This window comes from Eimeria maxima, genomic scaffold, assembly GCF_000499605.1.
Source record: "Eimeria maxima Weybridge genomic scaffold, Emw_scaff172, whole genome shotgun sequence".
NCBI lineage: Eukaryota > Apicomplexa > Conoidasida > Eucoccidiorida > Eimeriidae > Eimeria > Eimeria maxima.
The window spans coordinates 1-15,421 of record NW_013564635.1 but is presented as its reverse complement, the minus strand read 5'-3'; the positions used below and the strand labels follow the sequence as shown (position 1 = coordinate 15,421).

At 50.2% G+C, this 15,421-nt stretch overlaps 4 protein-coding genes across 4 annotated transcripts; all 4 read left to right on the top strand.

Annotated features, from left to right (window-relative positions):
- Positions 1-31: 31 nt before the first annotated feature.
- On the top strand, positions 32-2,475 carry EMWEY_00019470 (glucosamine--fructose-6-phosphate aminotransferase (isomerizing), putative; the record flags this gene model as incomplete). Its single annotated transcript, XM_013480196.1, has 2 exons — positions 32-1,582; positions 1,867-2,475. 2 exons carry the CDS (start codon positions 32-34, stop codon positions 2,473-2,475), a joined length of 2,160 nt encoding a protein of 719 aa, XP_013335650.1.
- A 1,138-nt stretch (positions 2,476-3,613) lies between these two features.
- EMWEY_00019460 (leucine rich repeat protein, putative) lies at positions 3,614-5,688 on the top strand (the record flags this gene model as incomplete). The annotated part of the gene is made up of 6 exons (XM_013480195.1): positions 3,614-3,802; positions 3,919-4,142; positions 4,292-4,357; positions 4,611-4,701; positions 4,798-4,966; positions 5,069-5,688. 6 exons carry the CDS (start codon positions 3,614-3,616, stop codon positions 5,686-5,688), a joined length of 1,359 nt encoding a protein of 452 aa, XP_013335649.1.
- A 1,312-nt stretch (positions 5,689-7,000) lies between these two features.
- EMWEY_00019450 (hypothetical protein, conserved) lies at positions 7,001-9,771 on the top strand (the record flags this gene model as incomplete). The annotated part of the gene is made up of 7 exons (XM_013480194.1): positions 7,001-7,937; positions 8,201-8,307; positions 8,460-8,564; positions 8,704-8,940; positions 9,153-9,270; positions 9,389-9,447; positions 9,550-9,771. The coding sequence occupies 7 exons, from the start codon at positions 7,001-7,003 to the stop codon at positions 9,769-9,771; spliced, it is 1,785 nt and encodes a 594-aa protein (XP_013335648.1).
- Positions 9,772-11,536: 1,765 nt separating this feature from the next.
- On the top strand, positions 11,537-15,420 carry EMWEY_00019440 (hypothetical protein, conserved; the record flags this gene model as incomplete). The annotated part of the gene is made up of 3 exons (XM_013480193.1): positions 11,537-11,630; positions 12,271-12,369; positions 12,936-15,420. Coding segments are annotated over 3 exons (2,678 nt in total), but the record flags the coding sequence as incomplete, so codon positions are not given.
- Between the last annotated feature and the right edge of the window lies 1 nt (position 15,421).

Here is a 15,421-nt window from a genome sequence, read left to right as displayed (position 1 = left end):
TGGGAGCACGACATCTTACAAGCGCGTCACCATGAATTGCTCCGGCGTTATGCGAGCATACAGAAGATTGGTAGATGCTCAAAAGAAGAGAATCGCTGGTAGCTACTATTTTATGTACCCGAAGTGGATTCATTCTTCCATCATAGCCGCTTCAGCGAATGCTCCAAAGCCGACAAGCATCATCTCGTTGCCAAGCCCGCCACCTTCACGGGGAAGTTGGGGAGATGAGCGAAATACTTACGGATCCAAGTATGACTGTTGGGCTATCATGGGGACCTTCGCGGCTGTGGCAGCAGCAGGCGTTGCAACATCGATTGTGTCAACAAACAAGTCTGACGCTCGCTGTTGCGGCATTGTAGGGTACATTGGAACGGGAAATGTGGAGCCAGTGTTGATGGAAGGAATCGAAATTCTTCAGAATAGGGGGTATGACAGCTGCGGTATGACAACAATTGGGAACGATGGGCAGCTCGTCACAACAAAATTCGCTAGCCGAGGCACAACTAGCGACTGCATTCAACTGCTGAAGAAAGAAGCTGCTGCCCATCATGGTGGGCACCACATAGGGATTGCACACACGCGCTGGGCAACTCATGGTGCGAAGACAGACACCAATGCGCATCCGCATATGGACTGGAAGAGGCGCATTTCGTTGGTGCATAATGGCACCATCGATAATTTCGCACAGTTGAAGAAGGATCTAATAGCTAAGGGGTGCATATTTATGACCGAGACGGACTCTGAAGTTATTGCGAATCTCATAGGATACAAGCTCGATCTCGGACTGTCGTTTGAAGACGCTGTTGCTGAGAGTGTCTCGCAGCTGCAGGGCACTTGGGGCCTCTGTGTGATTCACAAAGACTACCCAGACCGCATAGTGCTTGCCCGCAATGGTTCACCACTCCTTGTTGGCAGCAGCGACGGGCAAGTCTTTGTTGCATCAGAACCAGCCGCCTTAGCAAGACACACCAGCCAGTACCTCATGCTTCAGGATGGAGAGATAGCGATCGTCACAAGTAAAGGGATTGACCAGCTCCTGGAATCACGTGACATGCACCGAATCTCGGCTGAAACGGTTGAAACATCCCCCGACCCATTTCCCCACTGGACTCTCAAAGAAATATTCGAGCAACCCCAGAGTTTGGCCCGCGCCCTCAACTATGGGGGACGAATAATGGCTCATGGCAACCGCGTGAAGTTAGGTGGCCTGGACCAAAACAAAGACTTGTTAGCGATCCGCAATTTACTGCTTGCGGGTTGCGGAACATCGTTGTACGCCGGCATGTACGGGGAACAGCTTATGCAGTGGCTGGCCTGTTTCGACCAGGTGCGGGCTATTGATGCTACTGAATTGGAGCAGCACTCTTTACCCAAACATGACGCCGGAATCCTCTTGCTCTCCCAGTCAGGGGAGACGTTAGACACTATCCGAGCCTGCCAGATTGCTGACGAGCATGCTGTTAGGAAATTTTCAATTGTTAATTCCGTGGGTTCTCTTCTCGCTCGCATGACTTCCTGTGGCGTGTATCTCAATGCTGGGAGAGAAGTTGCCGTCGCCTCGACGAAGGCCTTTACTTCCCAAGTAAGTTGCACGGCCTCTACCTCAGGATAAGTATAATATAGTACGCAGCCATTTCTTCCCTTTATTATGTTCATATACATCAAAAGTAAGGGGCAGAGTTGTACCCGATAATGTAGATTTCTTCGTTCCTGATATCAGAGTGCCCACTAACTGTTAGCTTCTATCCAGACTGAAGGCACCAGTAAGCGGAATATTGGTTTGTCCATGCAGTGTATATGGCCAAACACGAAGGATATATTGCTGTTATCCAGTAGCATTGGGTTTATTTGTCTGCCTATGTGCAGGTGACGGTGCTTGCCCTGGTATCCAGCTGGTTCTGGCAAAACCTGCGTAGCGAAGAATATCCAGATCGTTGCAATGCTTTATTGGACGCTCTTCACCGTCTTCCTGTATATGCGGGTATGACACTGAATGCCCACGGGGCTTGCAAGCGGATTGCTGAGAAACTGAAAGATGCGCAGACGCTGTTCGTGCTGGGAAAAGGCTTTGGTTATCCTGTTGCTCTCGAAGGTGCGCTGAAGATTAAAGAGATATCGTACATCCACGCAGAAGGGTTTGCCGGTGGAGCGCTGAAACATGGGCCGTTTGCTTTGATCGATGACAAAGCACGCACTCCTGTCGTCATGATTGTCCTTGGGGACCAACATGCAGCACTAATGCTCAACGCGGCTCAGCAGGTGAAGGCGAGGGGTGCATATCTCATCTGCTTAACTGACTTCCCGGAGCTCGTGCAAGATGTTGCTGACGATTATATTGTTATCCCAAGTAATGGGCCGCTCACTGCACTACTTGCAGCGATCCCTTTGCAGCTCCTGGCCTACGAACTCTCCGTTGCCAAGGGAATAAATCCCGATAAGCCAAGGGGGCTGGCCAAGACAGTTACAGTCAGTTAGTTTTAAGCAGTAGCCAGTTTTTAAGGCTCTACAAACGCTTCTTAAGGGCATCGTGCAACCTTTTTAGCTTGGGAAGGCAAATGTGTGCTCGGCTATGTTCAGCGTGCAGCCGAAAATTTCTACGAAGTAAACGTACCGTTTATCCCGGAAGTCGAAAACGGCTTCGCAAATATCATTGTGCACCAATTCATAACATTCTGCAAAACACTTCCGTTTTGCCCTATATTTTCTCCACAGGGGTCAAGTGGATGCAGGCCGGATGGCGACTGAAAGTTGAGCATGTTAACGTGGGTTATACCCTTCGCCAGACCCTGCTGGGGAGTAGAGGTAGTGGAGACTAACAAATGCACGGAACAAAGGCAGCAAACAACCACTGACTCAGGGCTAGTAGATATCCCCGGAGGCTAGTAGATATCCCCGGAGGCTAGTAGATATCCCCGGAGGCCCACGGATAGTTGCCTGACCCTTGCGTTGAGAACTCCCATGGCTATAATTATTTATCACATTAAAAGAGACTGGTGTGTTGCAGACGGCGTTTAGGGAACTACAGGCACGATGAGGCAGTCGGGGGGGCTCAGCCAGTAGTACAGGCAACGCCTCGGAAGACACCAGAGTTAAGGAGCATCACATTGCCTGCTGTTAGGCCAACACGGCAAAGTTATGGAATGTACGCGCTCAAAATTAATCAATATTTATTAGGACTGTGCACCTTCACTGCTAAGGGAAAAGAGCACGATAAAACCCGCAAAAGCTCGCGTAGCCGTTACGTCTGGCCCGCTGCTCGGCGAAGGGTGCTGGTTCACGAAGCCGCCATCATTGTTGCTACGGTGTCTGCCCTTCATGTCTCTGCAATAATTAGCATCAAATATAGTATTACTTCACGTTACAATGCCTTGCACTTTGGGGGTATGACGGGTGGAGTTACAGTCCTCCCAGCCCACCTCGCCAGACAGAACGCGTTCGGCCCCGACCGAACCGCTTTCCTCACCTTCTCTTCCCCGCACTGCCAGTCTCGAAATCCTATTTTGGAAATGCTACAAAGAGCTTGAAGCAGGTAATTTTCGGATTTGGCTCGGGGGTGCAACGCCGGAACCTCGCTGCTATCCCGCCCATGTAATGGACCACTGGGGTAACAGAAATGTCTTCTGGAACGCGGCTGTTCCCACAGAAAAAGGTTTCTTCTGTAGGGGTCGTTTTACAAAGTGGAAGAGGAGTCAGTGTTGGCCCTATCCTGAATGCTATGAAGCTGAAAGCTCTTCTTCTTTCTGATGGGAACTCCACTCGCAACTGGAAAGCCTTAGATCTCTCCAATAGTAGCATCAGGAAGGTAAGTGGCGATTATTCACCATACACCTCCTGCATAGGCGCAGATGTGCTCATGTTGTGCGCTCAAGGGATCCACTGGGAACCTTTGTAATTCCTTCACTGTACGGGTGCATTCAGATAGAGCTCTCCCTCGGCGAAGTTGCCGCTCTAGATTTTGAATGTCTGAAGCACCTTGACTTGGGTGGAAACCTGCTGGTCTCTCTAGATGGGCACTCGTTACCGTTCCCCCATCTGCAAACACTCCGAGCTAGCAACTGCCGCATCAGCACCGTCACAAACTTTGGCTCCCATTTCCGACTTCTTCAGTTGGATATTAGCGGCAACCACATAACAGACATAATGTAAGGGGCAATACTTTGGCATGTGACAAAAGAGATACTGTGCACTTTATTGACAACCGTGCTCGTGCGTGGCAAGTAGCTTCTCTGTCCCCTGTGAAAACCTCACATGACGAAAGTTGTCAGTGGCGATGATGCTGTCGTCCCCGCAGAGGTTTGTCCAATACCCCCCTACGCTTTACACTGCGTGAGCTGAATCTCGCTAGGAACCAAATAAGGTACGCTCTGGTGCTTGTGAAGCATGAGATAAATGTAAGCAGCTAGGAGAACAAAGACATTGCTCTCTCTCTTCTGTTGAGCCCCGTGCCTTCCAGCACTTACTTGTGCAATATTGCCTAAAAAGCCCGTGGTTGCGCACCAGTATAAATGCATTCGAGAGGGAAATTGTATGTTTAGAGTAAAGCTGAGGGTAAAGCGTCGATTAGGTGATGACGACTCCACCTCCTTGGTGTTTTCGTTGGTTTGCCTCAGCGAATTTAAAGGCCTCGCTCCATTGAGCACGTTCGAGTCCCTCGAGACATTGGATTTAAGACAGAACCCTCTATGTAATTTTGGTAACGTTGTAAGCTTGATTCTCACATCTCCGTTTGGTCTGCCCTACACTCTTCTGCTATGACCCATAACTGATAACTGTGTATCACGCGGGCGTGTTTTTCAGGCTGAGGGCTTCGCGCTGATTTGTTGCACAAGTCTTAGACAACTTAACGGACACACAGTTTCACCAACAGTGCGCAAGGCGGTAGACTCTTGGGCGGTGGGTGAAGCGTGTGGCCGCGCCACGGTGGCAACTGTGGAAGCTTTCCGGGAAATCCTTCAATATCCACAAGGTAATCCACTTGATTCGAACCCGCTTTCTCAAGTGAAGGGCCGTTAAAGGCAGATTAGCTAAGTAGCTGCGATGTTGCCTGCATGTCTTCATGCTCCGTCAGGTGCTTCCGTCTTTTGCTCCACTAGTCGATCCCTGTTGGTAGGACGCTTGAACAAAGTGCGAAGTGTCGGTGCCGTCTCCAAGCTACCGTACACCAGAACAGCCGATTCCACCGCAAATTCCGATGCCGACTGTGTTGACGCCGTAAATCGCAAGGACCATGTTCCGAGCAAAGAGGAGTGTCGGTGTGTCCACTCACATTCCCGTTTGCATACGGAGCTGAACAAAGAATTTCGCATGGTCATGAAGCTGTCACTGTCTTCTTCAGTGCAGACGACTGCGGATGAGTTACAGGGAAGACCCGTTGGCATTGCTTGTTCGTTATCGGACGCTCAGATAGGGTCACGCGCGTGCGCAACCCAGCAGAGCGAAGAAACAACAGAGGAGGCTCAGGCATGCTCTGTCAGAGACTGCAGCCAACGAAAGTGTCAGTGTGATGACTTGTCTGATACTCGAGATGGCGCTCCTTTGCTTGCGCATCACAAGGAGGATTTGATAAAAACGACAAGCCCTGGACGCAACTGTGCTTCTGCGGATGCCTTCAGAAGTTGCATAGGTCAAGAAACACCAGTTGGATGTATCCGCCCTCTGGAACTTCCAAGAAACAGTACATCTTCATAGGGCACCTCAAGGTTTAATGGGAGAAAAGATAAAGGAGACAGTTACTGGAAAAGCAATCCTTCAACTCTGCTTGCGGGAGGCGCTGTTGTCTCACCTCCAGAGGGACTGTATGAAATATGTCATCCAAACGCATAATACTGCGCTTGGATGACATATTTCATCGTGGAGGGCACCTGATGATATATCTGTGAAAGAGGGAGGTGCGTAAGAGGCATGTCACACCCGTAACCGCATCCGTGGGCAAGGGAGATTTTGGCGACAGGAATTGCGCCTGTTAACTTGCCTTCCAAACGAAGATATGCAGAACAAGGAGACAACTTGTTTTTATTTTATGCTTGAATGTACGGTTGATGTGTAACTACCTGCCAAGATCTAATGGTTTTTCTTGGCTGCCCGACAAATGAGCAGGGGACGGGCTGTTTCCACCGCATGTGGTGGATGCCCCGTCAGTCGCATTTAATTGTTCACCGCCATATATTTTTGTATTAAGTAGCAGAAGATCTAATGTTTATGAACTTTCAGCACGTCATTACGAGGCGATCTATCGATGCCGGATGGCCCCTGTCTTGCTAAATGCATAGGGATGGAGCCCAGTTAATCAGTTGTCTCACAAGTTTATTTCGGCTTCCCTCAGTATGTAAGGCCACCAAATCCTCTGTAACGCTATCAAGTACCGGCGGAGACAGCTGCACACACCTGCATTTTGGGTGGTCCCGACTGGGCAGTTGCATTGCCAGTAACTTGTGATGGCTGTTAAAATTAGCACTCCTTATAGCACGAAAAGTTAATTCGCCTTTTTTTTGGGTGTCGTGCTTAAATTGATTCTTGACTCGAAGTACTTTGTCTTGAGTAGCCTAGCACCGTCCCTCTTTCAGCAGAGGTCCAGAGGCCCAATCGGCAGTGGCGCGTATGGCTAGGTTGTTAGTAGGCCTCAAAAGAAACATTGTTCTAATTTATCCTCTAAGATAGTAAAAAGGACTGAAGGGTTTAGGAGAGGTGTATGATTCCGAGTTTATTCTTAGGACAGATCATGTTGCTCATTGGTGCCGACGAGCCCGCGAGCATGCCGACAACGACAGGAGTCCTCGCTTGACACATGACCCAATGTGCAAATATTCTTGGGAGTTCTTATGGAAATATACTGATTATATTCATCTAGTTTTAGTTAAGCGCCCTTCCACTTTCTCGGCGGAGCAAGAGGTCCATTCGAAGTCGGTTGCTCCATAGCCCAATGAGCTAACTCGCAACGGGGAGACTCATGTCCGCCGCTTGCCGAGGACTCCTTCCCTCTGTTGCGCCTTTAAAAACGAAGATGGTTAGGATTTGGGCGATTCTAGTGGCATACGTTAGCCTTGTTTTCGGTGGTCGCAATGTTGTCGCTGCCCTTTCTGAAAGGGCGCCGTATCAGTTTGGTTCAGGTGTTGCACTCACTACAAGCTCCGTTACTCAGGAGGCAAACCCACACTTATCAGAAGTTTCTCGCTTCAAAAGACGCCAACGTCTTCTTCATGGGGTTCTCCAACAAGATAGTACTGTGCTCCGCGGGGCTGTTGGAGCATCAGAGCCCATACCAGGGATCTTTCTGCAGCTTCAATCGGATCTTGAACATTCCCAATCTACTGCGTCCCAAGAATTAGGGGGATCCTCGGCGTCAGCTGGTGACTCCCATCTAGAGAAACACAAAGAATCCTCTCAGGAAGCCTCAAATGCATCTAAGAGAGAGGCGAAAGCACAGCCTGAGGAAGATTTCAAAGCGTCGGCGACAAATGCAGAAGGAAGCCAAGCTAGTGAGGGAGAGCATTCTTCCCACAGCAAAGGCCATGGACGAAGTGACAGCGAAACCTCGGAAACAGCAACTCACAAAGAGGAGGAGGAGGCGGGGAAAACTTTGCACGAATCTGCATCTGCAGAAGGAGGAGCCGCCGACCATAAGAAGACAAAAGCACACCAACCTGGCCATCAGGGAGAAGAGGCCAAAGAGCACGAAAGGGAGAATTTACTTGAACCCGGCCGTACGGCAGGAGGGGTCAGCGAACAAGGCAAGACAAAGCCACACGAACTTGACCATACGGCAAGCGACAGCCTACACGAGGAGGCAGAGGAGAAAACACACAAACATGTCCACGGGCCAGCCAAGTTCGAAGAAGAGGTGGATTTCAACTCCCTAATTAACCGACTTCGCCCCCTACTGAGTGCGGCGAAAGGCAAAGAACTTTACGGAAGGCTAGTGACGATTGTCGACTTGCATGGTAAGCTTCCCGAATCGAAATTTTGTTCTTCCAAATTCAGCAGAATGAATGACCTGCTTTTCTCTGCAGCCGCAATTGAGTAGCCATCACAATATACGGCTTGATTTTAGGGAGAGAGCAGCATGCACCCAGTCCATTCAGAGGACGATTCCGCTGCTCTCATAGAAGGTTCATTCACCCCCAGTGGATTTGCTACCACTGAGCGGTTGACTTGATAAAGCAGTTGTGGATCGCGTGTTGTGTTGTGTGTTCTCTGTGCTTAGAAAAGGCGGTAGCAGTTGAGGAGGAACTTAAAGCAGAGGCAAGGAAGGAGACGGCTCAAGAAGAGGCTCTGAAAGAAAAGACAGGCTCGGACGTTGCTACTCAGGAGGTGAAGACACAGCTATTCTCACTGTGTGCTGCCACACAGTGAATACCTAAATGAAGAGATGCACACTTCCATTGCTTGAAAAGCGAATCACTAGTTTCGAATAGGTGTTGTTTGCGGCAGGGTGGTGGATGTGGTCTGCTCTTGGCTTTCAGGACTTACTGTTGACCCAGCAATTGAGCAACATGTGGGTACTGCCCTTCTACGAAGAAACCAAGCGCGAGACGTGCCTCTCTGGATTTGAAGGCCTTGCTCATGAGGTGTGCCAGTAATATGTCGCAATTCCATCGAGAGAGTGGACTTGCATCACCAAAGGCTCCCTGTCCTAGCAAGCCAGTCAGTTTTGCCACAACTTGAACAAACATCTGGGTCCTGGAATGACGCGCTCTTGTGTTTTAGGCAACGATTACTTGCGCTGACCCTGAATGTTTTAAGCTTGAAACCCAAGCCCAACAATGCCATTACATGTCGATTGAGTCCATTATGCGCAAAGAGGAATTTGAAACCGAAAGTGGACAGCCAAAATGGCAGAAATCACCTCATCCACAAGCAGCGAAGGACCACATGATTTTGGGATTCGATGGAGAATGCCGCAAACCCGAAGCCCTGGGTTCTGAGATACTAAACATGTTGCAGGTAAAAACCATATCTCCGCTATCATTTGCAGCTTACCTTGGACGCTTTTGCATTTAAACGCTGCACCATCATAGATGATTACATAGAACTCAAAGAGCTCAATAGCCTGACGTTCTATTGAGAACAGAGTAGGACACTTCCCGTAGCCGACTTCACCTTGCTGTAGCTTTATATCAAGCCTGCAATGCCTCTTGTGTCTACGCATGGCACAGCATCCTCGACAGCTTGCCAAAAAGCACGCCTTGGAGCGTGCAACTGGCAGCGGAGGCACTGCTCCACCCCAGAAGCATCATTTGGACCTTAAATGCGAGACTGAAGAAAATGCGGACAGTATGCCAGCATTCACTGACCTTCACTACATTCTAGCTTATCTGCGAGTGCACTTCTATGGAGTGTCCCTGAGTAGGCCTTCCTCAGATGAACTCTCTCCGTTTTGCCGCTTTCTCAGACTCTTCATGCAAGACTGTATACGAGGCCCTCCAGCACGTCGCAGAATCGAAGCCGCGGGTACGTTCAGTGTCCTGTTGTACAGTAGCCAGTACAATTGAAGCCAGCAAGCAAGCGAGCGCACTCTTGTGTAGACGTACAAGTTCTTTTGTCGCTGTGCAGGCTCTGCCAGAATTGTTGGTCTTGACGGATATCAAAGATCTTAAGAACACCTTAGGTTTGTACAGAATCGCACTTATTTTCGAAGGGCTTGTTCAATTCACTACTCCAGAAGGAAACAAAGTTGACGCGTTTCAACACAAACTTCGCGCAGAGGATGCGGAGTTCGTGCGCAAGCACAGACACCAAGATATATCGTCTACAGTGATGCTAAAGGAAGAGTGAGTGCTCATGATGATGACGCGAGATGGGAATGAATGCTTTGAAGCCGAGTCAGATCCCGGCCAGCTTGTAGAACCTTTCCCCGATGTCTCATGCTGAGCATGTCCACAATTTTTTTTTATCGGCAGGCTTTGTGGAGGTGCGGTGTATTGAGCCGTATCACAAGGAAATGAAGGAAACAAATTGTGTTCCTCCTTTTTGTTCACCTGTATCAATTGGTTCGATTACCAAATAGTAAAATTTATCCTTATGTTAGTGGGCCGTTTGTCCGTGCTTTGGTTGCTTGTGGGAGGAGATAGGCACAGTTGTGCCTCGTCGTAAGCTAGTTCCACTTCCTTGTACAACTGACGAAATATAAAGGTAGTTCTCTTTCGTTGCATGCCATTCCCTCGTACATCCAGCACACGCAGCCAGTTGAGGGAGAAAGATAGCAGCCTACTTCAGCGTGTGAGGTGTACCAGGAGGGTGCCTCACTATGCCAACAATATTTGTAAAAGCAGCAAGGGAAGCTGTCCACTGGATGCAACATCCGAACGCATAAAACCCTGTTGTTCAGGGAGTCAGGAGTGGCAGGTGGTGCACGGCTTTCCAGACTTAGCCCCATGCGCCGGTACTCTTAGGCTTGTTGGCTACTAGTTCAATTATTACGATGTTTGAGCATGAAAGTGCGGCTTTTGTTCCCTGCCCTGTGGGCCCCTGTTTTCGCACCGCGAGTTGCAGCACAAGGTGATTCAATTCAAGACTGCCCTCCATCTCTTCCTCGCCGAAGTTCGTCGAAGCAGCATGCGCCTTTCTAGGCTTACGAGAGATATTTGCTGCTTGTCAGGGAACTACAATAGATAGTGCATCGGCCGTGCTTCTGATCACAACCACCTCCCGCTAATGGTGATTCCCTCCATTGTAGCTGCCAATACGTTTTGAGTTCTGGTGAACACCATGGGAGATGTTGGTTAGCATGCTGACGAAAAACAGCTTCTCACAGCAAAGAGCATACGCAAGAAAGAGTTAGCGGGCACGAGCCAACAGCATACAGCACTCGTGATACAGAATCAGTTAGTCTTCCGTCCGTGTGTCCCATAGTATTTGCACAACTTGAAGACTTTGTCGCAAATATTTTGCGAAACGCAAGAGGTAACCTGCGAAGGCTAGTCACCAGCACTTCGGTCGAGGCGTGCGCATGCATCACCTACTACAGATGAATTACCAATGATTCTTCTACACTAGATTCTGTTTGTACTGCATTCATTTGTAAATTCGGTATGAATAATATTCGTTCAAAACACCTTTTTGCTGTGCTTTAGTGCGCCCATTCATAATATGGGCAGAAGACACTGCACGAGAGTTGTAAAGCCCATGCCCCCATCCCATATCCATTCAGCAGCAGCATTCTTGTCCAGCACTTTCACTGAAACACAAAGTACCCCTAAGCGTTTCCCGAAAAACACACATGCAAGGCACCTCAAAAACCCAATGTGTTTAATCGTCCTATGCGTTTAATTGTCGGATATTAGCGGGCCTCCAGATAAATGCACTACACGTAATCCCTTTATTCACGACAGGTCTGTGTGAACCAAATCGCCAAAGCTTATATTGGATATATTGCTTTCTGAGAAATTGTTGATGAATCAGTAGCCTTCGCGCCTGGACGCTATTTACGCCGCATCGGTGTGCGTTAGTTTCGGAGAGTTTTGCCCAGGCGATTTGCCTTTCCTGAGGTAGCAACAAACATTAGTGCACTATACAATAAAGACACTGATACTATTCACCAATGAGTAACTATACTGCTGTTCCTTCTTCGCAGCTCTCCTTTGCTGGTGACGGTCTGCCCAGTGGGACTGCTGTTGTGCAGGAGGCAGCGAGCGGTGAGCCAGTACCAGAAAGGTTTTTTTGTTGCAGTTTTTGAGGGATTTAAAGGTGAACAATACAGTTACCTAACGTTACTTGGTTTTTTCCCCGGAGGGCTTCCGGTTTTGCCCCTCTCCTTCAAGGGACAGCTGAGCGAGTCAGGCGAATCGAGACGGACGGTAGCCTCTCGACTGGCAAAGTGGAGGAGACCTACACTTGTGGGATTTCAGGGTTACGTTGCGGTAAGAATCTAACTATATAGAGGTGTAAAAGACATCAAAGAAGCTCGTGAGCCTTCATGCGCATCTGTAGCCATCCGGCGTAGGTAGGTAGACGTAGTGAGTTCCTCGACGCGCATATCAAGAGTGATGGAAGCAACCACTCATACTCCGCTACTGAATTTTCCTTTTACACTGAGGTATAGGTTGACTCCTGTTCTGCGTTCATTCAATAATAATACGGCTGGGTATGCTCCATGAGAAAGCCTCCCGTGATGCTTCGCGTGGAGCTGCAGCAGCGGTGCTTACGTGATTAAAACGCTTCGTCTTCAGTGAGGAGCAAGTTTGGTCCCCATTACCTTTTTCTTCACAGATTCTTTACACACAAAGGCTTTTTCGTCTGACACGAGTTGCATTTTTTCTCTGCTATCTGTCGCAGGTTTTTACCCGAAGTTCTCCGAAGGAGGCTGGACAAGGCGTGTGCAACAGCAAACCGTCTCTTCTGATCATATATTGGTCTACGCATTCGCCTTTAGCGGTGGGTTTTATGTACTTCAGCTTGTATCCAGTAGTAGCCCTTGTAGCCCTCTCATTTTCAGTTAATCACCTAAACAGTGGTGCAGATAGCAGAACACTTTCGAACAGTGCTGTGACTACAAAAAAAGGGAACAAAGAAGAGAACATACATACCTCCAGATGAGGGCACAGACTCTGCCATGCTGTGGTGGAGGCACACTGGAGGGAACCCCACCGGAAGTTCCTCAAGTGAATGCCCTCAAAGTGAGGAGTCAGGGCTATCCAGCGTTGCTTCTTCGTTGTCATCTGCGGAGGAGGCTCAATCAGCGGATGTGGGAGACCATATCATAGGGGATGCATATGGAATCAAAGGTGGAGTGCCACAATCCCTTAATGACATGCCTACACGCCCAGCAGCCAACAGGCCTCCGCGAACTTCAGCACGCCGATGTCTGTCGAACAGCCCCAGCAGAGGCAGGAGTCGTTTGCGAGCCAGCTCGTCTTCTATACATTCATGGGGAACTCGTGGGCTCTCTCTGGAAGGATTATGTAATAATAACCCCAGCGGTGCCCGCTCCCCAGCCGCAGGCAGCGACTGGCTCTCCCTGCGAAGTGAGGAATACCTCAGCGCTTGCAGCGACGCACTGAGCTTACCAGCCGGCCCAGAGGAGAAAGAGGTGTCCTTCATCACTGGGACGTCCAGCCCTCAATCCGACCATGGCTCTATTATTGGGCCCCGTCATCGTGGGTCTCTCTGCAGCGGCTCGCGCATGCACACCACATTCCTTCGAGTTGGTCTGGAAAACGGAGGAAGACTGCGGTCATCCCCTGAGGGATGTACTGGAGCATCGGTGAAAACTGCGCCTGCTTCTGTGAGGTCTCTGTCCCTTCCATTGCATGCGCCTACTTCCTCAAAAGCAGGATCTTCTCTCCATGATGGGGCAGTCTTGAGGTCTTTTAGATGGGTCTGTAGGAGCCTTTCCAATAATGGAGAAGGGGAAGACCGCCAGAAGGCATTGCACCGCTCAATGAGAGCCCTTGCAGCTCACCCTTCCTCAGGTACTCGCAGAAGCGGTAGCCACGGCGGCTTCCTTCAGGAAGGTGGAGATTCTCAATTATTAGTTCTTGATGGACGCTTATCCGGTACAGCACCGGTAGAGGCCGGTTGTTCCCAGCACGCTATCGGGGAAAGTAGCGACTGCCGAAGTAACACGGAGGATTATTCCAAGTTTGATACCTGCAGTGGCCAGTTGCCAGCAGTTGGAAAGTCAGACGCTCAGCAGGAAAGTGTAGTTGAATCTGCCAGAGAGGAAAGGGTTGATGACAAGCGGGCGAAGGAGCATGCACTCCCAATTGCAGAACCTGAACGAGCAGAAGCTTTAATGACGCAGGAAGACATGCACGGCACTGACGCCTTAGAATTCCCCGAACATAATATTCTAAGGTCAGCATCGTACGCCTTTGCTGATGACTGGCAAGAGAAGAGCCCCTCCAGTCGTGGGGTCTCCGTGGAGGGCTTTCAAGCATTACCAGAATATCCTGTGGCTCCTCCTCCTGCACAGAGCAAAAACGTAGCTCCTGCTGGAGAGGGCCGTGCGGTTAAATCGCAGCAAGGAAGGACAGACGTCGCTGGGGGAACTGTCAGCAGCATTTCACATCTAGCGGAGGAACTGCAGACAGGAGCTGTTGCGTCAGATCCCGAGTGTGGCAAAGTGAGACGCAGGAACCGCCTCACAACAAGACGGACGCTACAGCGTTCATTTGTCGAGATGGCTGGCCGGTTTGGAACGTGCTCCTTTCCAGGGCGTCGTAAGTCAGGTGGAGCTGCGCATATGTCATGCCGCTATCGAGTAAAGGAACAGACGTATCAAGCCCTAACTCTACACCCTTCTCACGTACACCAAGCCAACCAGCTGCTTTCGACCAGCTCCTTCTCAAAAGGCCAGGTTGGTCAGAATAGTTCTCTAACCAGTGACCACCAAGTGGGTACATCCTTACTGACCAACAACTCTTCTCCAGACACTGGACTGGCAGCCCAAAGCATTCAGGCTGAGTCCGATATAGCTGGGTGGGAGGCTCGGGAGCTGAAGACTCAGACTTTGAATGCCACTAAGAAGCATATCACTACAGGTGATCCACAGAACCATAGGGAAGGTCAGGGCTCTGTGCGGGGCACTGCTTGTGAGGCTGGTGTAACAACATGTAGCAATTTGAGTGTCCCTCTTGAGGCGGCGGAGGGGGCCGGAGGCTTACGAGATGCGTATGGCCTGGCTGCCAAGCCCCCTGGCTACTTACGGCGCCAGGGGGCGAATCGCAATGGGACACAATGCTGCTCGGACGATATAAGAGACGCCCAACCACCACAGGCCTCGCCTACACGCACTGCCCATGAGACCGGCGTATCACCCTGCATCAGTTTGAGTGATCGACCGGACGCAGCAGAGGGGGACGGAAGCTTCCAAGATGCATCTGCCGTGGCTGATGAAGTACCTGTAGAGTTGCAGCGTCAGGCGTCGACTGGCACTGCGGCAGAAACCTCCCAGGATAATACACACAAGGGTGAGGGAGGTCAGGGCTCATCTCCCGAAACTGCTTATGGGGCTGGCGTAACACCTTATAGCAGTATGATTATCGAGGGGTTGGACGAAAAGGCCGGGAACGGTTTCCAGGATGCGTCCGACCTGGCTGGAGAAAATGCTACAGATGCGAGGGCTGAGATGACGAATGTCGGTTTGAGTGGCACTAGGGAGTCTCCGGAGGGATGCGAAAGCTTCCGAGATGCATCTGACGTGGCAGGCGGGGAGCCTGGAGAGATGAAGCGTCAGGCGTCCAGTGACAACAAGGTGAAGAGCTATTCGGATGATACACACAAGGAGCAGACAGGCCAGGGCTCGTCTCCCCGCACTAGGGATGACGCTGCCGCAACTCCGTGCAGTAGTGTGAGTCCGACAAAAGAGGAAGAAGGAACATCGGACTTTTTCCAGGATGCGTTGGATGCGGCTGGCGGGCGGGCTGCAGAGGCGAAGCCTGATGCACCCTGCATCAGTTTGAGTGATCCTCCGGACGCAGCGGAG